General features: G+C 43.6%; 1 protein-coding gene across 2 annotated transcripts in view; it reads left to right on the top strand.

Annotated features, from left to right (window-relative positions):
• gli2a (GLI family zinc finger 2a) overlaps positions 1-22,420 on the top strand; it is a 57,506-nt gene that overhangs the window by 7,332 nt on the left and 27,754 nt on the right. Inside the window, exon 2 of one of the 2 annotated variants that reach the window (XM_083681423.1) lies at positions 5,000-5,141. In XM_083681423.1, coding sequence (XP_083537549.1) covers positions 5,027-5,141 — 115 coding nt within the window. In that variant the 5' untranslated portion in view covers positions 5,000-5,026. Of the gene's footprint in view, positions 1-4,999; positions 5,142-5,199; positions 5,205-22,420 lie in introns of those variants that run through there. The other variant, XM_083681424.1, reaches the window with a different exon arrangement.

The raw sequence follows: 22,420 nt of genomic DNA, 5'->3' as shown, positions 1-22,420 counted from the left end.
ATGTTCCAAACAAGCATACATTTAGGATGAAAGCATTCCTTTGGCAATGGTAAAACCATTGCTAAGGTAATAGCATAGAGTATATGCATAGTCATGTCCTTGAAAGGAAAGTTTTAGTAAGAGAAAAGAGGATTCAATTAAAGGTTTTTCATGGTGCTCTCACAAAGTTAAAAGGAAGTCATCATTGGTCTGGCCAACGCGGTTAGGTCTGGCCTTGCAATGTTAAAAAAAGAAAAAAGACAAAAAAGACAGCTGTATTTTGTCTGAATTAGCCACTAGCTTTTTTTAAGGAGGAAATTGGTGGGTTAGCTGAATGACTATGCTCATTCACTGTGTTCTACAGAGGGAGAGAGTTTGTAGGGGCAAGGGTTGTGTCTCCCCCTTTTCTCTGCAGCTGTACACCTGTGAATTAATCGTTGGTGACCCTAAAATTTCCCCAGTGCAGAATTAAGTGTACAACCATTTGTAGCCTTGCCTGGATTCTGTGTATAACATGTATTGTATTTAGTGAGATATCTATGAACTTGGTTCAGGTGGCTTTTTCCTATGATATGATTTAAAAAATAATCCAACCATTTTATAAATCCAAATAAAGATGTGTTTTAGCTGTGCTGTGTTTTTTCGACAGTATTTAGGCTAGCATTGTTCCCAATTCCCACAGAGTACTATTTGAGGATTTACAAAAAGCCTGGTTGTCCCCAATAAGCCCCACACATGCCCTGCAGTTTCTGTTCTGTCACACTGCCTTCCTTCTACAGTAACATCACTGTGGTTCCCCTTCCTGGACTGGCACAGGACTGGCATTGAAAGCCAGTCATGCCGTTTGGCCCTTGATAAGCAACAACAGTCACAGTCTCCATCCCCTCCATGAAGGCCATGCTGTATTGTCATGACCACACACAACACTGTAGACCCTCTTTCGGTTTGTTTACCCACATTTAACCCCCTCAGGGAGCCTAGTCAGCTGTAACCACAACCAATGGGCTGTGCACTATTTTACACTCACAAAACCCTAAACGACCTGTCCCACCCCATATTTGCAGATTTTCTTCACTCAAGTTTCAGCTGTTATATAAAATCATTTCAGGAGAATAACAATGGTGTTCACATTTAGTACCATGCTGGTACTATATGTGAAATACAGTAGATATTCAATCAATGTAATAGGCTACATGTACCCTGTTTCCAGTCTCAATCTGAGATCTTGGAAACCACCAACGGGCAGCAGGCAGCGTATTGATTGGTCAAGGGATTTTCAGTGCTCCTACATCAATGTTTGAAATGCAGTATTTCCTGAAAGCTAGACTGTTGAGGGAGGAGGAAATAATGACTAAAAGCTGTGCATGGAGTCAGATGAAATGGAATACATCAACTCTATACTCATACTGCATGGGCAGATAGACTGGAGTCAGAAACAGGAGAGTCATAAAAGTTGAGAAGCAAAAAGAGAAAAACAAACTTTTCACAGAGCATTATGTTATCATTATGTTGCAATGATATTCATATGTGAAATTGGGATATCTGAATTCCAGAATCATATGCTTTCTCCTGCTTTTATTGGCACCTACTCTCCCTCACTTGACCTGGACAAGAGTTCTGCAGCTCACATTTCACAGTGTACAGTCGTCACAGTGCTACATCTTGGGTTAATGAGTCCATTCTAAATTAACCTTAATTAAAGAAAATAAATTTCAGTAGAGACCAATCTATACTTTGTTTCTCTTCCACTTGGGACTGGGGAGACACAAAACCCTATGAAATACAGTTGTCCTCAATCTGGTGTTGGTTACTGGCGATGATAACTCAGGTGAGCACCACCATCTGAAATTTGAGATGGCACAGCACAATCCAAAACCTCTGAAGGTGGCATAGGGGCATCAAACGTAAGGCTGGTGTTATTGCCAAGTGAGTCAGGAAGGGATTGGAGAGGGGGAAGAGGGAAGAGATCTCACCAGCATCAGTATCATACCATGGCTAAGATAGGAAGGAAGAAAGAGGAGAGCAGAGACAGAATAACTTCAAATAAGAGGACATCCTTTGATGTCTGTTTGCATTCCATTCAATGTTGGTGAAAGGGGAGCTGTTGAACGGTAGCGGAAGAGGGGAACACTTGAAACTGAATGAGGCGCTAAGGAAAACACATACCAGGTCTCGGAACAAAAGCCTGGGCAGAGAGAGAAATAGAGAGTGAGAGAGAGAGTCGTTGTCCCCATCACTGTGTTGTGTCAAGGATTGTCATGGTTAAGTGGCATGTTTTGGTGATTCATCTTCAAGTAAAGGTTGGCAGTGTCAGACAGTGCGACTGGAGGAAGAGTTCATAATCGGGCAGTACGGCAACACATCTGGGTCTCTTCTTACTTGTTTATGCCCGCTGCCCCCCCCCCCCCCCCTCCACTCTCCAGTGGGCTCCAACACATGCCTTTTATTTCCTGCTGATTTTCTCAGACACAGGATACACTGATATGATATGCACTTAGAGCATGTACAGAACAACTTTCAGACTAGTAGTGAGGCTCTGTAACGTGGATTACAGTAGTGTGTCGCCTAACCTCACTGCAGGCTATACTGTATGTTAGACCAGAAGAAGCTACCTGCTTTTACCATCCCAGACTTTGGTGGAGGTCTTAGTGAGAGGTGGATACTGGGTATGGTTATCAGAGGACCAAATCTGCTGGTTTTGGGGATTATCCCATGCAGCCCCGTAAAGTCCCCAGCCCCTGGTCACGTGATACGGGTGTGTATGTGTGGGTGTGTGTGTGGGGGGGGTCTGATCCTGTTCGCGCGCTGCACTGGGCTGCCCAGCCAACCAGAAGAAGAGAAAAGAAATGCCCTCTTGTTGTTTGTTCTCCTTGGCCACCATCTGTCCGTTCAGTTCCTGACACCTGTACCATCCCATCAGAGCCCGGCACCCCTGTCAAAAGTGGCAGCATGGGCCTGGTCTACAGGGAGAGATGGGGTTGGGGGGAAATGTAGCTTCTCCAAAGACCTGCAGGGGCTATGGGGGGGATGGGGTGAAGTTGGGGCCACTTCTATCCCACTATCACACTCCCTAACTCTATCTACTGTATCCCTAAACCCTTCTCCAAAATATACAGTATTACAGAGCTGCTTGTGTCCTTATAGCACCAAACTGTGGGCTTACGTTTGTAATTATGCTCGGTAATTAGAAAGCAAATACTTAGCTCACCATAAAAGCAGAAAAAATATGTTTTAATGTTGTGCCAGATGTTCCTGAAACATGATGTTATCAAGAGAACATATAGTTCTTCTGAGGTGTCAGAAGGCAGATAGTGGGGGACAGAAGATGCTGATGTTGTGGGCCTTGCTCTCGGCAGGCCCTTTCTGGACGAAGACCCTTTGATGGTCACATAAACGGCTCTGCTGCCAGTGCCACACAGTCTTGGACCAATCCATGAATAGGATAATGATTCATACAAAAAAACCCTGATAATTTGGATCGTAGCATTAAGAAAATGTCTATGAATGAGTTGTCAGTGACAAGATGGCTAGAGGACTTTGCTTTTGGCACAAGAAAAAAGAAACAGATGCCTTCTAAACCTGTTAGCTGCCCACCTCTAATCGGCTTATCTTGGCACAGAGACGGACGACTGGCACCTCTGAGGGGTCACTAAAACGGCCACTAGTCCACACCTCCAATAGAACACAACATGTTGGATGACCACATGAAACCAAAAGATACTTCACACACGAGCACACTTTTAATTACATGTCAGATTACTGTGAGCACCATACATTGTGTGTAGCAGTGGAAGTACTGAAGATACATATCCATGTGTTATTGGTCAAGGCCTGTTTCCTTAGGCTCTGAGCCCTGCAAGTCATAAACACATTCTTAGTATATGAGTTCAACCACTTCAAACATAATAATATATTTTATGCCAAGTGCCCATGCCTGCCAACAGGTGTGTCACTTCACTTTTACACTGCAGTAGAACTGTTTCACTTCCCACCGAAACACTACATTCAAGATAGCCTTAAGAACATTTACTTTCTGCTGACAGAGGTCATATTAGTGAAATCATGATGAACAAATTCATAATGATGAAACATTTATTTAAACAATGAATCACTATGAATTAAATCAGTCGGTGCATACAGGTCTAATCACAGTACTGTAAAATAAATAAACACTCATGTTTACCCACTAAACCAGTTTGAATAACCATGACCACAAACTGGTGAGAGAGTCTGGAATGACCTCTCCTCTTAGCCTTAAACCACTGCCTGTTTGCACTTTGCAGAGGATAATCATGTATATTCCACAAACTCAAACAAGTGGCACACTGCCAAGTCATCTGCCATTCATACAGGCATTTCAATGTATTGACTTAGTCATAGTGGCTAAAGGCTGAAAACTGGGGTCTTATCACCTTTACAATTGAATGGAGGGCACTGTTTACTTTACTTTACACCAAACGTAATATATATATATAGTAAATTTATAGTCTCACTGTATGTGAAGTGAAGTGATAGTTGCATACACAGCTATGCTATTATAGTGTAAGGACACATTGTCACTTACCTACGTAAGTATGTACATACTTACAATGGTGATACTTAATTGCTTGTTATTACACAATTATGCTTTTATTCTCTGCAGAAAAGTTTAATATCTACATTTAGTTGCAGGAGAAGACTCCAACCACGACCAGACATTCAAGATGATGTCATTTGCTAGACTCATTTAGTATTTTGTGTCATTGTGCCACTGCACGGTGCCGAGCAACAGCATTACATCAAGAAAGCCTGCTTTGTGTCATAAGATACTTTTCAGAAAACAAATAGTTTGGTCTCTCTAAAAAGTCACAAGCAATTATTTTTCATCTCATTCTTTAGATATGGAGCACACCAAACTTGTAGAGCACCCTCTGTTGGAGACATGGAGACACATATCTCCCCTCCTCAAATATCCACTTAAAAAATAAGTTTTTGTCTTTCCATACTGACAAAATCTGTCTCTTTCCCCCTGTTTCTGTAGTTTCACACAGACTAATCAGCGTTCAACATGGAGACCTCAGCTCCAACTGCCACTGAGAAGAAGGAGTGTAAGACATCTGGCCTGGATGGAAGCAGCTTCTCAGACCTCCCAAAGAAACCCTCTCCAACAACAGTGACAAGAGGTATGACCGCTCCCGGCTTCAACTATACTGAAGTCCCCCTACAGTTTCTACGCCAACATACCGGTAATATTGAACATATTACCAAATATACAGTTTGTGTGTAATAGTTGCATTTAAGGACATCAAAACTGTGGTCATCACATTTTTTTTTACATAGCCTGCCTATAAAATGTATATAAATAGGGCCTTTATGTAATGTTTTCCTTTTGCACCATTTGATATACAGTATGCTTGATAGAAGAAGAAAAAAATAGAACTTATTGAAAAGAGAAACATAGAAGCTCAGTGAAAAGAGAAACATAGTGTAGAGTGGGACTGCATGTTTCAAAGATGTCAGAGAATGGGTGATGAAAAAACACCATAATGAGGTCGAAAGACCTTGTTCTTACCTCCCGAGTGTAAACGTCATAAATTACTAAAACTGGCTGGTGTAGCAGTGGACGACATAGTGTATCAGTGTCCTCTGAAAGACAAGGACGGGAACCAACCTTTGATATGCTAATGAGGTATCTATCTGATATTGTGGCATTATTTCTGTTTACTGATAAGCTTGGTGGCCTGCCACAAGCAAAGCCACAGGCAAAAAATTGTTTAGAGAAATAGATGAAAAATAGGACGTTTCACTCTGCCCTCTCTGGCACCTTCACAAAGAAATGGTTAAAATGTCTGTCCTTGTCCTGAAATCCAATAACAAGTTTGCCATTCTTCAAAACCACAATGACTTAAGTAGAATTATAAGGATTATATTGTAGGTAGGCTTGTTTAGATTTAGACTTTCCATACTCCATACTGTATGTCTGAAATGGAAAGTAGCTGATACTTGGGTGTCCGGTAGGGGTAGAAAGAACTAGAGTGTTTGAGAAGGATAGAGGCCTCATGTTTTAAAGATGAGACCTCATGTTTACATTAGTGAATGTGTGATGAAAACTACCCATAACGAGGTTGGAGGACCTTGTTCTTGCCTCCAGAGTATCCATGTTATAAATTACTTAAACTTTGCTGGTGGAGTGCTGGACATTGAAGTCCTTCAGAGATTGACAAAGACGTACACTGAGGACCACCACTGAGAGGGCAAAGGAACTTATCAGTCAGGCGTTTTTACTGTTTAATGAAGGGCTTGGTGGCCTGCCATGAGAAAACTATAATCATCAATTCTTTATTCATGGAAACAGTGAAAGTAGGACATTTATACCCGTACTGACATCGTTAGATACTTATATGTTTGTCTTTTGTTTTCTTTTTGATTAGCATATTCCTTTTTATTCTTTACTAGCTCTAGAATTAGCATGCACATCATAACTGGAATATAGGGCGTGTTTGAACAAATCAACAAACGCTGGCATTGTCCATATTTTCTTTGTAAATAATTATTATATCAATGCCCTCGTCCATTCAACTGAATTCAAAACTACTAGGCTTACAGCAAGTTATTCAAACCACTCACAGTGAAAGCCCTTTGTACACTACTGTACAGTGGAAAAGGCGTGAATATACTGCATAGTAGAATGTGCATATAAAAGTAGCTTAAAAAGAAAGCCGATACAGCATTCAAGTCATTTAAAATGCTACAAAATGCTCAACCACCTATTTTTTCTTACTGGACACATATGCAGTAGTTTTAACATTAGTGGCTAATAAGACTCATTTCAGTTTAGTTTCATGGAGACAGGACTTGCCCTGTTAAATTTGAGTCCATGAGTCTTAAAGCATAATGGAAGTCTGGCCCCTAGAGCTTAGAGCAGGGGGCCCTAGCCCCAGACAAGGGGGCTGATGTTGGCAGAACCCAACCCTTGATATGTATCAGGCTTTCCCTGGGCCTTGTTAATGATTTTAAATGGGCACCCGTATTCTCTGTGACAGCCTGCATCTGTCTGGCAGGACAGGCTTCTACAGGCTCACTGCAACACGACTCCCAGGCTCCAGGATTTATTAGTCTGTCTCACATGTTGTACCTTACCAGTCGGAGTAACATGTGCTCAGATCTGGTACCTAATACCAGGACAGTAAAACATCTCACTATTTCAAAGCAGACATGTAACTGGTTTTCTTTCACACAAAAGGCAGAGGGCTTTGTGTACGTACAGTAGAACACAGATTTTCTCAATACTCTTTGGATTGTTACCCTCTGTGCTGAAAGCATATCTATACTGATTGTTTGAGAGAGAGAGAGGGCAAACAGAGGTCTGCCAAGCTGTTAGTTTATAATCTTCACATTGTTACATTTGGAAAAAGATTTTTCCATCCTCTCTCCTTTTGCTTTATGCTTGAACTGGGCCAGTGGAACAGAGTCTCTTAGTAATGGTTTGATTATTCCGACTGGTGTGTCGCATACATCTTTCAGAGTGTAAGGTTGTTTCTTGTGGGCTGGAGAAGGAGATTGATGCACTGGCACTGCATATAGAATCTGCTGCCACAAATAATCATCCTCAGTGCCACTATGGTATGTGGGGGGATGGTGGGATGGGGGTGGGGGCAGATTGAGGGACTGCCAGGTACACAGGTACAGTAAACACCCATCTCCTTATCTAACCTGTGTGGATGTGCTCCAACCCCAAGCCTTAAGACTGGGGCTGGTCACTAGATGGATGGAGCCGTGCCCCTCTGTGTAATTAGTTTAGTTAAGAGTGGCAAGTTAGCGATAAGCAGCGGCGTGTTAATCATAGCGTTGGAGACGGTGAGTAATGTTCAGGGGAGTGGGGTCTCCCTTTGCTGGTCCCAGGGGCAATGCCGTTCAGGAAGGTGCCTCCAGGGGTCAGGACACTGGCAGAGAAAAATGTGCTTGAAAAAAAAGGCTGCCAGTCCCGTCTGCAGGCCACTCCAAAGGGACAGCCACTAATCTTCCTGAGAAAAGGGATTTCTGCCTTTCTTTCTCTCCCTCTAAATGAGGCTCTTACGCTGCCGTGGTTCCCTGGCCCCGTGAAAGGCAGGGAGAGAATGGGGCTCTGTGGTGGAGGTTAGCCAGGGCTGACTGCATTCACATTAGACTTCTACTTCTAAGGTTTAACTCTTTGGCTTTAACTTCACCTAGGTGAGAGGAATTAAAGAGTTAATCTCCTGATGAGTAAAACAGTCCATGTCAGGAAAAGATATCACGCTTTATAACATTCATAAGCCTGCCATACTTCTACACAATATGTGGATCAATGCTTCAGAATCTAAAAAAAGACTAAACAAAGCGATATAAGATATACGTAGTTTTGCTAGCTTGTGTACATCACATTACCTCCTCTCGCTCTAATATTTACAACTGTATGACATTATCAATGAAAAGCAGAGAGCATTGTTCCTATTCCCTTTAGATTGTGAAGAACCAACTCTATCCAGTGTCATCTATTTCACATCAGTGTATCAATAATGTCTTGCCCTAATACCCGATACCTGAGAAGTCTTCCAACAAGCTTACAGGAAGGCCTATTGACTGAGCCCTAACTTCCTGTTAGGGGGCATAGCCACCGCCACACATTATCAGGAACTGGCTGTTGTCCTCCAAGACAGTCCAAGATAGAGACAGATATCGTTTCAGTGCCGGAATGACTCTAAATGTATCGTCATCTATCAAAATCCATACAGCTCTTCATAAGTCATCTTTAGAGTCTTTTTACAGCAATTGAGTCCTATTTTGTATCTGATATGTTTATTAACAATTCAAGCCTCTGCTGGGCAGGTCAGCTAAATAGGTCTATATTTCCCCACATTCACTTCGCTTTATCTGACATCAGGTATTCATCAGCATGTATTAAGTCATTTCATACATTCTGCTAGAATACTTTGTTTGCTTTTGGTTTATTGGAGCAGTGGTCCTTTCACTTTTGCCCCGTGAGCTTTCCCCCCAGGATCAGTTCCATCCGCAATGATCAGTGGAAACGCTCCCCTCCCCTCACACAGAGAATGGCTGAGTGGCTATCTGGGGGAAGGGGGATAGCTGCTTACATTCATTCATGTGGCTTCTATAAACAGTTGACTTGATGGCTTTCCAAGGTACACCCCCCCCCCTCCCCTTATCTAGAATTTCACTTGGGGGACTGGCTAGCCAAAAGAGGATTTAGAGATTAAATATGCTAAGTGAAAGCAGAGGGGGCAACTTTTTTTTTTTTTTTTTTTCAGAGTCCACTTTCAGTTGATTGCTGTGCAAAATCTCTTGAAAAAACACAGGTTTTGTGCTCTGAGAAGTTGCAAAACTTGCCTCCATCGTTAGTCTTTAAAGGAAGTTCAAATCAGAGAAGTAGTGGCCTAGATACTGAAGAAACCAGAGTTACTGCCTCACGTACACTTCTGTTCTCCTTATGAGATTGCTGGAAATTGGTCACAGGGGGTTTTGCATTTTATGATTTTTACATTCTGAAGATAGAATTCTTTAAAATAGATTATCTGAATAGTTTTTAATTGATATAACTGAAAGTAAAGAAATTCCAATGCTTGAGTTAACTGCTGAGTTCAGAGGAATACTTAAGATGTTTAGAACACTGAAGTGATCTATCTTTTAATGAAGAAATCAGAAAACAAATCTATATTTGAGTGCATATACTGTATATCTCAGTCATAGTGAGAGTAACAGAGTCTTTGCATTGTGTCTTCCGAACTTCCCACTTATACATTGACAGAGCAGAACTCATCAAGGCTTTGACAGGCCAATGTCTCTAATGTGGTCATAAAACATCAATCACTCTGAAATGAAAATACATCTCTGATATTGGTTGTTTCTTTAGAAAGATCTGCCTTTGCATCAAAGCCTCTAGTTAAAAGTGAGCTTAGGGCAATGTCTGTGTGCATAAATCTCTCCTTACCAGAGGCGTCCACACATATAGGGTCCAAAGACAACACGTTACATTCCTAGCCATTTACAAGCAGTGGGAGAGGAGTTGGGAGCAATATATGAATGCTTAAGGGGCTTAACGAACACTCTCTCACTCTCTCTCTCTCACTCTCTCTCTCTCTCTCTCTCTCTCTCTCTCTCTCTCTCTCTCTCTCTCTCTCTCTCTCCTCCTTCCCTCCCTCCCTCGACTTCTTCCTCTTTTTAACAACATGGCATGCCTTTCCCAGCATGCACTATTTAAGCCATGCCTTCACCTCTGAGACGTTTCCTTCCTGTTTGGCGGCCTGATGTGGATTTCTCTGCCCAGGGTGTAGTTCTCCCCTCTCCTCATGGTGTCTCCTCAGGCACCCCCTGCCTCTTGCCTTTCTTGCTACATCCAAACAGACAACCCCACCTCCTGTGCTCCCAATGCCTATCACCCTGAACTAGGAGTCTGCCGGCCTCGCCTGCTTTCATCTGCTAATGTAGCCTTCACACTCACAGTTCAAGTGAACAAAAATAAGCGGCCGAGGGGGTTAAACATGGTAAAACAAAATGTGTCCCGAGTTGTAAACAGTGACAGGAGGTTCTTATGTAAACAGGCCTGTTCCAATGGCTTCATGGGGCTAGAGCAGGACAGTGTGGGACCAGCCTTGTCCAGCCCACGTCTCCCTCCGCCTAGGCCAGCTCACACAGCTGTGTTCCCCACGGTGGAAACACTGTCAGACCGACGGCCACTCACAGCACAGAGCAGAGGCAGGGCACAGAGGTTGCTTAACCATGACCAGAAGTGCATGTCTGTGGTGATGCAGGCGTCAACCGAGAACACAATTGGACAATATACTGTACTGTACGTCTTCTAGGCCTTTAGCTATATCTACCAGAGCCTAAACTAAGTTGTGGGTTTTTTGGAGGTGGGAAAATATGGGCTATTCCAATATGAACTGTGAATAACCTGAAGTCGTTATTGCCTCAATTGATGAAATGGCCATAGTTTCTTGCTCTTATCTAATTTGTCACTCAACCTGAGAGGACAAAGCTGTTGGACAATAGCCATCCGGCATTAGAGCTCTCTGTAATTGTGTAACAGTTTCCAGAGAGGAAATTGATTTCTAGCGACACTAGAATCCCTCCTGAGGGAGGCGTTTGCTGGTAAATACAGATCTAAGGTTACATGGCTGACACTATCTGTCACTCAGTATTAGCCTTTAGCAATTAGCGTAATTATTGAGAGCTTTGGGACACGGTCACATGCCACACGCTCCATTGCCTGCACCTGTAAGCCAGTCAGCAGATGTAGCTGAGTTAAAAATTGACCAGTGGTTTTACAAGCTTTTGGTCACTTTTGGCTGAAATAATGAGTCAGCATAGTCAGCAGGTTGGTCTGAGTGGGAGGAGAAATTCTGTAAACATTTGGAAAGATCAAACTTTTCCAGTATTTTTGTGGTCAGTGCAGTGCAGGGTGAATCCTGTCTGAGGCAGACAGACAGAGAGTGCAGCCCTGACACCAGCGGTAACTTCTGGACTCTCTCCAAGGACAGGACGCAGACGGGCTACAGTAAACTGTGTGACCAGCAAAATAAGCAGACAGGGTTGCCTGAGTAAATGCAGTGGACCGAAGGGATAACAAACAGAGGCATCCCAGCCCACAACTCCTGGCTGGGGAACAGTCCCCTTGACAGAGGGTCAAGAGGGAACAACCAACACAAAACGTATGTCTTCTGGTGTGTGGGAAGAAAATTTCATGGAAATGATATCACTCTTTAATTACAGTCCAGTACCACACCTATCCCCTGCATCAATGACTGTCCAGTAAGTCCATGCCATTGTGTTGTAACACACTCTGTGATATGTATGTAATAGCCTTAGTATGTAAAGGCCATGGTGAAGTACAGGCTTTTCAGCAGTGCCTATTTATACAGAGAGACACAAGCATGGTGTTCACTGTACAATTGTTCAATTTCCTCCCTGTGAAAGTGTTGTCTAACACTACTACCCTGTAATCACAGTATAGCCTTTGAGACCAGTATTAGCTTAGTATGGTTGTCATGGTCCCAAGAAATAAACAGACTGCTGCCATATGGGAAGATACTTAGTAATTTCATACATCATACAGATGAGAAATGTGATGGAGGAGGAATGTGAATGTGAGAAAAGATAGCTTTTTCCATAACAACTGGGTAGTAATTGAGTGATTGAGTGATATGCTTTAATGTGAGTTCTTGGGTTGGCTGTGGATTTTCCTTCCGGGAGAGTTCTCTCATTTTCCATGGTGAGATAGAAAGTACACGATTCACATGCAACTTAGCCTTTTTTCAACTCCAAGTCCTCTACAGTAGCTGTTTAGGTAGCCTTATGAGATGTGGTTTCTTATGATAGTGTTCCATGATATCTGCATGCTTATCATTGGACTGTTCCCTGATGGACTGTGGTGCTATGACCAGTCTAGGATTAGGTGAAGGAGAGGTTGTCCAGACTGAACCCAGTACAACCTCAGCCTAATGAGAACAAGGAGCTGGGACTTTGAACATTAAGCCTCTGTACCAGTGTAGTCTGTGAGCTCTGTGTTGGGGCCCAGGTAATTTCCCATGTACAATATGAGTTATGCATGTGCATTCTTGGCCAGAACTTCAAAGGGGGAGCAGGGTCATCCCTCTGCGGCAGCAAATACAGACTTGTTCCTTCCTCACACCCTGACACCCCCCACCTCCTCACAACCTCCTGAGCCTGGCGGTTTAACATGGACCCAGAACGAGATCTTATCTTATCTGGGAGCGAGGATGGCATCAAACTGCCATGGTAAACAGAAAGGCTTTGCTCTCTGATTTGGGAATATATGACCTAGATTATCCACAAATACATTTGTGTCATGGGTCTGGACCTTCCATTTCATCACACATACCTTAACATACAGCTATGTATATTTCACATTTAATCCATGTAACACAGTCAGCAAAGACACGTGGAAACCCAAAACAGTGAGAGTCCACGCACTCTATAAGCAAGCTGTCCTTTAGACGTGTACATTTACAGGAATGTGTGTGTTCATATACTGTACTGTACTTGTCCTGTGGATGTGCAGCGTACATTTTCCAAGTGTTAGCTTTGGCAAAGAGCGGTTTGTGTTACTTAAGAGTCAAAAGACTCAGTAAATCCTCCTTACTCAACACAGTTGTAGTCTTAGAAAGGATCCTGCCTGCCCTGAAATTCCCACGGCACAGACAGAGAGAATACTTGACAGAAGAGGGCATTGTTTACATTTCAAGACGCTTCTTTAAACTCCCAAGAAAAACAATCATTTAGCCAGTGAGTTTTTACAGTTTCATTTATTCATTGTGTGGGATAACCCTTTAATTACAGCTGAGGAGGTTCCTAAACCCCTGACAGAGGCAGAGCTGAGCGGTTGGGTGTATTTTTGTGTGGCCATCTTATTTTTCTCCCTCATTTGTTTCTGCTTTTTTGTTAAATATGAACATTTTTCCTGTTCATTAGCACTTGTGGGGTGTTTGGGCCCTCGCCAATTAGTGCTATGCTCCAGGTAATATTTCCTTCCATCAGGCCAGCCTCTCTCTGCTGGTGGAGACTTACAGGCGTCTGTGCCTGGGGGGAGGTGGCCAGGGTCTGCCAAGAGAAGGGGGAGGGGGGAGAAAGTGCCCCCCCCCCCGCCCTCCATGGCCTGCCATATTATACATTCTGTGTTCACTGTATGTTGAAACAAAGGACCCTCCATAGAGGAAAGCCTAAGGACACCCCAACAACTCACCTAGAACTTAACACTAACTTTATCCTAACATTAACTTAAGACTGTAGCCAAATGGCAAAATATATTGTAAAATGAATTGTAAGGAACATCAATTAGTCCAGCTTAAAGACATTGAATTGGACAGACCTATTACTCTCTATTGAGTAGGTAGAGATACTGTACTGTACGCATACATTATGTTACAGTTCCAGTGTGCATTGTCCATCAATATACCCTTGTATCAGTTAACAGTGGCTCTTGCCTGGGTTACCTAATTCATACTTTGGGGGAAATGGTCTTGGCTTCACAATGTATCTTTCTTTATGCATATCGCACAGGTATAAATGAGTTATTATCAACAGAATTCTTGACAGTCAAGCACATTTTTTATTTTCTGTGTGCCAAAAGGTGAAAATATAGTTAACTTTTAGGTCTAACACAGATTTCTTTGGTGTCGTTTTTTATGGTATTGTCAGAAAATATGAATTTAAGCAAGTCAAAGAAACTGTGAAAGTACTGTTTTTGCAGGTGTGCACTAGACTGACACTGTAGACTTGCCTTTACGATTCTCTAAATAGGGCCTTGTGCCTTGTGTGCCTGTCTGTTTAGTTTGCCTATGTTCAATTTGATTTGAGCAGGCAGCTTGTCAGACCTGTAGAGACAGTGTAATTGCCCTCAAACTGCCTGAGAAAATGTATTTGGGCAGATGAAATGACATCAATATGAAACATTCACATTTCCAATTGACTCAACTCAGGTCGAACTAGGCCCGACAACCCCAACAGTGCACAAATCTAGCCTAATAATAAAATCTGACAAATAACTGTAGTGACATCTCTTCTTTTATAGTAAAGGGTCTGTAAAAGACCAGTGGTATTTTAGCTAATCTGTAACCATTTCACAAACTGGCACATCCCTCACATTACCAGTTACCCTTTGTGCTCTTAAGAAAATAAAAAGAAACTGTTAGGAAAGAAAGAACGGCTAATTCTGTACTCTAAAGTTTAACATAAAACTTATTGAGGAATATTTTCCCTCATAAACACACGGAAAGGAATGGGTCAGAACTAGGCAGCTTCAGTTTCAAATGTAGTTCAAGGTTCCAATACACAAGGTGCTTGTTTGTTATGGTTTGCAGCACAGGCATAGGGAGGAATTACTTTGAACTTTAACAAAACTCTTTGTTACTGTATGTTATGGACGGCAAACATGTGTCATTCACTACCAGGGATAGAAAAAACAAAATGTTCCCTGTTGAATAAATCTACAGGTAGGAGTAGAGCCCATTCCTTCTTGTCTCTCTCTCAACTACCCCACAGTTAACTGATCCATTAGCCTGTCATAATACAGCACATATAACCTTAGGTGATCCCAGGCCTGGGTGAATGTAATGTCTCTGGAGACAGGGGGGCTGTGGCCACTGAACAGGATCACTACCCCATGGTAAGGGTGATAGATACCACATGTAAGCCGGGGAAGGCAGTGGTCCTAATAGGAGCTGACAAGTGGCGGTCTGACGGGAGAAATCAGATTGCTGCTGGCTGCAGCACGGGTTCTGCACAGGCCCTGTGATATAGCTGCCTCTCAAAGACACTCTTTGTGCTTTGGGAGTGGCACTCACTCCCCACTTGCTCCCTTGTCCATCCCAACCCACCTCACCACAGCTAGGGTGTAGAACGCAAGAAAGACCCAGGAGTTTGAGTTTGAGGGCCTGAGGGACGTAAGGGGGAAAGAGGCTGAGGTCACACAAAGAAAGCAGCTCTTGATAGACTTTTGTGGGCATGTGTCTGGCACCCGCAATATTTAATGTATATTCGAAAAATATGAAATGGAGGCTGCCAAAGCAACTGATTTCTGCAACACTGGTCTCTCAGAAGTCGTCATTTGTTTCGTACAATCCAGCTATGACTTCACATGAGAGCTCCTCTGTTGGTTGAGAGACAGAGCAAATGTGGTTGGCTTATTTAAAGTATGGGGAATTAAAAATAACACAGGGGCAACATGTGGCACTCTTTCTACCCGCAAGAAGAACAAGAGTTGGATTAGGAGACATCTGTGGCACATGTGTATCATCATCAAGGCGGCAGCGATTGTTAAAGTTCAATGTGCTCTTAGATTGGGCCTTTCTTTGAGGGGAAGGAAAAAATGCTGTTTAATCAGGGCCTTGGAAAAACAAGCACTGTAGTGTTTCAACCCCATAGAAATCATCCCAACCAATATAAAGAGGCCAGATGTTTGTCTTATGGATGCATTCCTTAAGATCTAGTTAAATATCCAACGTATAGTACTTTTACATTACAGACCTCTAGTCGAGAGACTGGTGCTTGGACCATGTCCATGTTGTGATTGCTTCACCATGTCATCACTGGACAACAATCCATTACGTACGTTAAGCATAGTGACAGACACACCCACACCCACACACACACGCACACACGCGCACGCGCACACGCACACGCACACGCACACACACAGACTCAGATAGATTTAACTCGGTTACTCTACTGTACTCTTAATACACCTCAACATAAACATTAATGACATTACTTATTTTAGTCTTGATAGGAATCATAAAACCTCTCCACTCTCTTTGAAATGTGCACAAACGTGCCATTAAAACAGTTGTAGAAGTTCTGTACTGGTAGTGATTTATATGTGGTCTTAATGACACACTTCTCTCTTACACTGCACCTCTATCACTGTTGATGGCCACATCGTGTGTGGGGGTTTACACTGATTCAGCACCAAAAGAGCACAATATACAAGACAACCACAACTAAGAAACCAGAGGCAACCAGAGACGACCGACAAGAGGAGGCCCATGTTGCTGTGTGGTGGATTGGAGTGTGTCTTAGGTGCTCTCTATTCATAAACACTAGAAGACCCAGCTAAACCCAGCCCTGCTGAAGAGATTATATGGCTGCCATGTCATCCTCCTCCTCCTCCTCCTCCTCCTCCTCCCCTCCCTGTCTGCCTGCCTGCCCTGCTCCACATCCCTGTAATCACAGTAGAGCCTGACGGCTAGCCTGCCGGCCGGGTATATAGGGTTGCACGGGACCATGCAAAGGGAGTTAGCAGCTTAATTAGAACCTGAACGCCATGCATAGAAAGCAGTGATTGTATTGCTGTCATCACTATTTTGATTCGATTTCACCTTCACTTATTCCAAGAGCAATGTTGAATTGATTTTTTACTTTTAATGTGTATACATTTGGACATATTCAAATGAAAAGATGTAATAGTATATTGTTCTAGTGTATAGTCAATAGTACATTTACATTTTTACCACGTGTAGAGAAAGGTCTACTCTAGGCCTACATGAATTCTTTGCTCCATTGGATCCATGTAAAAATCTTTACCAGCAGATTTTAAGTACTGTAGTAATGTATGCTGGGGACACACACAGCTTTCCTCCTTTTTTCACCTCTCATTCTTCCAGAGAGTAATTTCACCTGTCATTAAGGGTGTAATTACCAAATTAAAGTGTCTAGTGTGATGCCTGTCTCTATTCTACATGGTAATGACCCTCCTCTTAGCCGTGACAGTGCCCATTGAACACTCCTCGCTGACTGTCAGTTCCTGGCTATTCAATCAGCCTCTGCACACTTTAAACACTCATGGCTGCAGGCTGCGGACGCTCTCTTTTACTCTCTCTCTCTCTCTTTTTACCATCCCCCCATCATAATTATCATTGATTATGACTCCTTCATTCTGAAACGATCTTCCATTATGACAGTGGGAGGACAGTTGACATGTCATGGCGGATTGATGACCTCCACAGTTGTCATGAGGTACAGGAATCGGATTTAGTGGCATTGGATCTGACTGGATCGAACGAGCAAACATGCTGTGGATCACATTGTCGCTGAAGGCAGAATAGTCAGTGTAAGAGATGGTAACATGTTATCAAGATGCACCATTACCAGCACTTTCCACTTCTAAATAGAGAGTCTTTGCTAATGGCTTCTCCAGTGCATACTGCTCTGTGTCACCAAACAGACCAGTGTTTGTCTGGTTTTGTCTTTTGCCACTGTTAGCACTCAGTCTCTGAATGGCGGGGGATAAGCAGGAGGTGGCCCACTGGATTGTAGAAAAGGGGGGGGGGGGGGTGTTTGCCCAGGCCCGTCTCCTCTTCTCCAGCCTCCTCCTCAGCCCACACTAAGATCAATATTACACTTTGCCGAGTGCATTCTAAGAGGCGGACGGAGGCACGCATGCCCTTGTCTGACAATATTTACCATGGTGTTGAGAGGACTTAGAGGAGTATGTGAACAAAACTTAGCAGAGTTACAATTGACTCCTGGGCTTGACTCCAAACACTCCAAACATGGCCTATTTAAAGGGCCCTTGACATACAATCCTTGCATACGGTTTAACACCCTAAGACAATTATGTGGTCTAACAAATGTGTGCACTAGAAATACAACAGAAACCTGAGATTATGATTGAGCAGGTTGTATTGTGTACTCTTTAGTTTTGCTTATGCACACTTTCAGCAGATAAAACAAAGATCCTGATAGACACATTCTGAGGCGAACAAACTCTCCTCTCATATATTGCAGTCCTACACTAGGGAAGTAACAGCTAATTTTATCACACAATGTATTGTCACTGGACTCAGTTGACAAATGATTCCTTATCTCGACAGTTGTTGTTGTAGCTGACTAATGTCCTCGCCACACTTTCTCTTGTCTCAGGAGTCTAAGAGGTTTCACCTTTCCTCTTCTCTTGTGAGAAGCATCAACACACATGGGTGGGGCTTATCATGTAAACATCTACACAAAAGTAAACCAAAACTTTCCTAGGGTTGTGAATGGACTCCCCACATTGGTCACTGACCCTACACCACCCCTACATGTCAGCCAATATCCCTCAGTTGCTGTGTATCTCATGTGTCTATAATGACATAAGCTTCACTCATGTCACTCACAATGAATGTGCAGTCTGTTTGATGGTCTGCCCACTCCCCTAAATAGACTGTAATTAAGATAGACATGTAGACTAACACAGTTCAACCTCCCCTCGCTTTTACCCTGTAAATCCCCTGTTAAATATTTTGACCTTTTTGCCAACAAGGGACTGAAGAAAGCAACATGTGTTACTCATAGAGCTCTGTTTATTTTAGTTTCATACTTGCATTACAGCCAAGTAAACATATCAACTGCTAGCCATCCACAAAGCCACCATAAAGATGCTGGCTTCAGGACCAGAGGGAAGATTGCTTTCACCATGGGCCATAGGCTGCTCCAACGTGGAAAAGCATCTCCCTTTTGTGAAATTCAGATACCCTGCTATGTATTACCTATATCTTCTATTGGATTAAAGACATTGATGTAATCGAGACAATGCAATTAGACGCTGATCTTGTGAAATGCAAACAGTGTTATACAACATTTCAATTACATTTACTATAAATCCCCTGGATCCTGGCACACATACCTCTCGACAGTACATCTTGGAAAAACTAGTCTGTTTCCAAAACATTTCAACACAACTGATATTCGTAACATGCTAAGTTGTATGTATGTAGGACTGCAGGCCGTGTGCTGAGGCATTTAGATCTCCTTGAGCTCTCTGTTTGAGAAAGAAGAGCTCTTCTGCCTGAGGGTCGGTCGAGTTACAAAAGCACTCCATGAGAGACGACAAAAAAGAACCTGTTTACTTGGCAGATCCTGAGGTTAGCCTTTTAATTCATGCCATTGTTGACTCTATTCCCCTCTTCCCATCCCCCCCCAGCTTCTACCACACCACACTCCGTCCACTCCTCCTCCTTACTCCAGCATGAAGCAAGTCACTGTTTATTTTTCTCTAACTGGGCCGAGGAGATCGGGAGAGGAAGGCTGATTTTGTGATTACTCACATCAACCCCCTCCCTCCTTCCCTCTACCCAACCCCAAACCCAACCCCCCCACCCATTGGTCACCCTGCACTCCAGAGATACTGTCTAGCCCCTAACAGCCCCTCTGTCCACCACCCTAGTGAACACCCAACAGCAAGAATGTTCTGCTATTGTCCAGGAAGAAAGGTCTTCTCTGCCCCATGCCCCTCCCCCGGTCCCCTTTGAGACCAGGCCTTCCATGCTGGGCTGTTGGACATTCCCTTGGTTTCTCCCAGATCCCTGACTGCCTCCATATAAACCAAGCCGGATGCTCTAATTAAGAGCCCTAATCTGTGCTGGGCCCTCAGACAACGAGAGAGGGGAAGGGAAGGGAAATGTCTCCCCACAGTTCATTATCTATGTGGCTAAGGGCTTCGACACTGGCGGTGCGAGGCTGGGTTGTAAAAATACTATTAAAAAAGACTTGTAATAAATCATGTCACTTTCCCTGTGTGGGACGGATCTGCGGCTGACACACTGCTGGTTTAGGAGTGGCCTGCTTGGTGTTTTCAACATAAATGTGACGTTGGTCCATTAAGTTTACAGAGCCCAATTAGCTGAACCAAAATCTACTGGGCATCACTGACTCACAACCAGGAAGACAAGTTGGAAGGCAGAGTTGCAGCCCATGGAGATAGAAGACAAGCATTATAATTCACTTATCACATAGTGAAGAAACAATGTGATAAGTGAAAGTCAGTGGGTATTCAGGAATATTTAAGTTGTTCCTTGTGGCAACCGAACCCAGGATAACATTTGCAAACACTAACTGAGGGCCTGTTTAAGAAGAGACAGATCCTTGCTTGCCGGTCTAAATTCCCAGACCCCTGAAATAGCACCTGAGGACCTCAGAGGGCCTCTGAGTCTTCACAGCTGTTCTTCATTTGTGTTTTTAAAACAAATTCCCTCAGTGAGTTTTTCCCCACAATTCCCTGGAATGAGAGGCTAGACATCGGAGGAGATGAGTTAGGTCCTTGTGTTCTGTGTAAGTGGCCCAGTCATCGTCTTATCTTATCGAAGTAGATGACCTGAGACACAGAGGCCTGCACTTAAGATGCTCTGCCCTGTGTTGTAAGCTCAGTGACAGTTGGGTTGACAGTTAGGGAGCTGTGACCACATTGCTTCATGGATGGCAAGGACAGACACACATAAGTGGATGCACACAATCCATGATATCCATGTTATTCCTTACTTTTTGTCCATACTTTTCATATGTATTCATGAAACATGATGCCAAAACCACCACCACCTCCTCAAAGACCAAAAGAGCTGTCTTGAATAATAACATTGTCTTTACTTTCATTGTTCAACACAAAAATGTTGTGTATCATTCCCTAAATAGAGCCACATTTTATAGACCCCACAGTGACAGTTTGATGTAGTCCAGACTAGTCTCTCCCTAAGACACTCTCCAGCCCTGTTAGAGCCCAGAAACAGAGCTCTCCAGGGGGGCCTCACCCCAGGGTGACCCCCAGCCGAGACGCCCCTTAGATTGATGTTCACGGCCCCTGCTCCCACGCATTGTCTGCTGCTGAGGGTACTTCCTCTGCTCCCCTCTTTCCTGGTCCCTTCAAAATAGACTCTTTTACTGCTGGGGGGAGTGCTGAGCCAGCGCTGACCATGTCGTCAGAGGGCCATGAGGATGCTGTTCATGTGAGCTAGCAGCTTTTCTATCAGCTGTTATTCAGGGATCAGGGGTCATGCACAAGACAGAGCTCTGTTGTGGCTCTGAGTTCCCGAGGTTTGAAGTGTGACTTTGTTCATTCGGTCCATTAGCAGGTGTCATGCTGTATAAAAGTGGACATCACAGTAGCAGCCAGTAGGATCCCAATGGGATTATGACAAATCACAAGCATAGAGAAAACCAAGAAATATTTGATACCAACTATCCCAGAACATTGGCAGGGCTGGCCTCTGGAGGTTGTTGAGTGAGAGGAGTGTTGGGTAGCAAAAGCTGGACTCCTCAGAGTGTCAAAGTAGTCCTTTTCTGCCTTGGGAACCATCCGTAACAAATAACTCACACTGTTCACCATGTAACGTTTACCATCCGTACGGGTCACCATACGGATGTTGACAATCAACATTAAATTCTCTATTGCAACAAAATACAACAAACCTTTCAAAACATTCAACATTTATACTGGGATGTAATCCTAGTTTCCTTTACAACGATCACATGAACAACAAAATAAATACAAGCTTAAGAACCTGACCACATTCAGGGCCAATTTTATTCACATAATCTTAATTCACCAGACAACCTTATTTTAGCATTACCTCTGCTGTAGAGATAATAGACTTTTTGTGCACTGTGAGGTAATTACTTAATCTGTGCCACACCTGTGTTAAGCAGAGCTGTTAGGTGAGCAGGTGATAAATCACAGTCTGGTCAGGTAGCTGATTACTCTGACGGGTCATCAGTCTTAGAGAGACCCTCACTGAACCCCCGAGCACCCCGGCTACACTAACGGCATGCTAACATCACAGGCCACACGGCTCAACCCCTCCAGCTCCCTGGCTTTTCTCTAAATGCCCGCCACAGTGCAGCCCCAGTTCCTAGCTGGTTGATGCATGGCGGTCATTAGCCAGTGATCCCAGGACACGGCTGCCCAACGCTGATAGCTATATTCCCCATGCAGCCATGTCCCCTGGCGTCCACGCTGCGAAGAGGTAGGCTACTACTGCTAGCTCGCCCTGTGATGTGGTAGGAGTGAGGTCCTACCAGGCCGCCCGAAGGACAATTAAGAGAACCAGTCCGCCACCTTAGCTAAGGTGATGAATCATGCTGACTGCAGTCAGATAGAAGGCAGGTTTGGGGTTCACTGAGAGCGTTAGGACTAGGGGTGATTGGTTGAATTAGGCCTGTT

This window comes from Argentina silus (assembly GCF_951799395.1).
Source record: "Argentina silus genome assembly, chromosome: 12".
NCBI classification, from domain to species: domain Eukaryota; kingdom Metazoa; phylum Chordata; class Actinopteri; order Argentiniformes; family Argentinidae; genus Argentina; species Argentina silus.
Note: the sequence above shows the minus strand (reverse complement) of the source record. Positions and strands in the feature narration are given on the sequence as shown.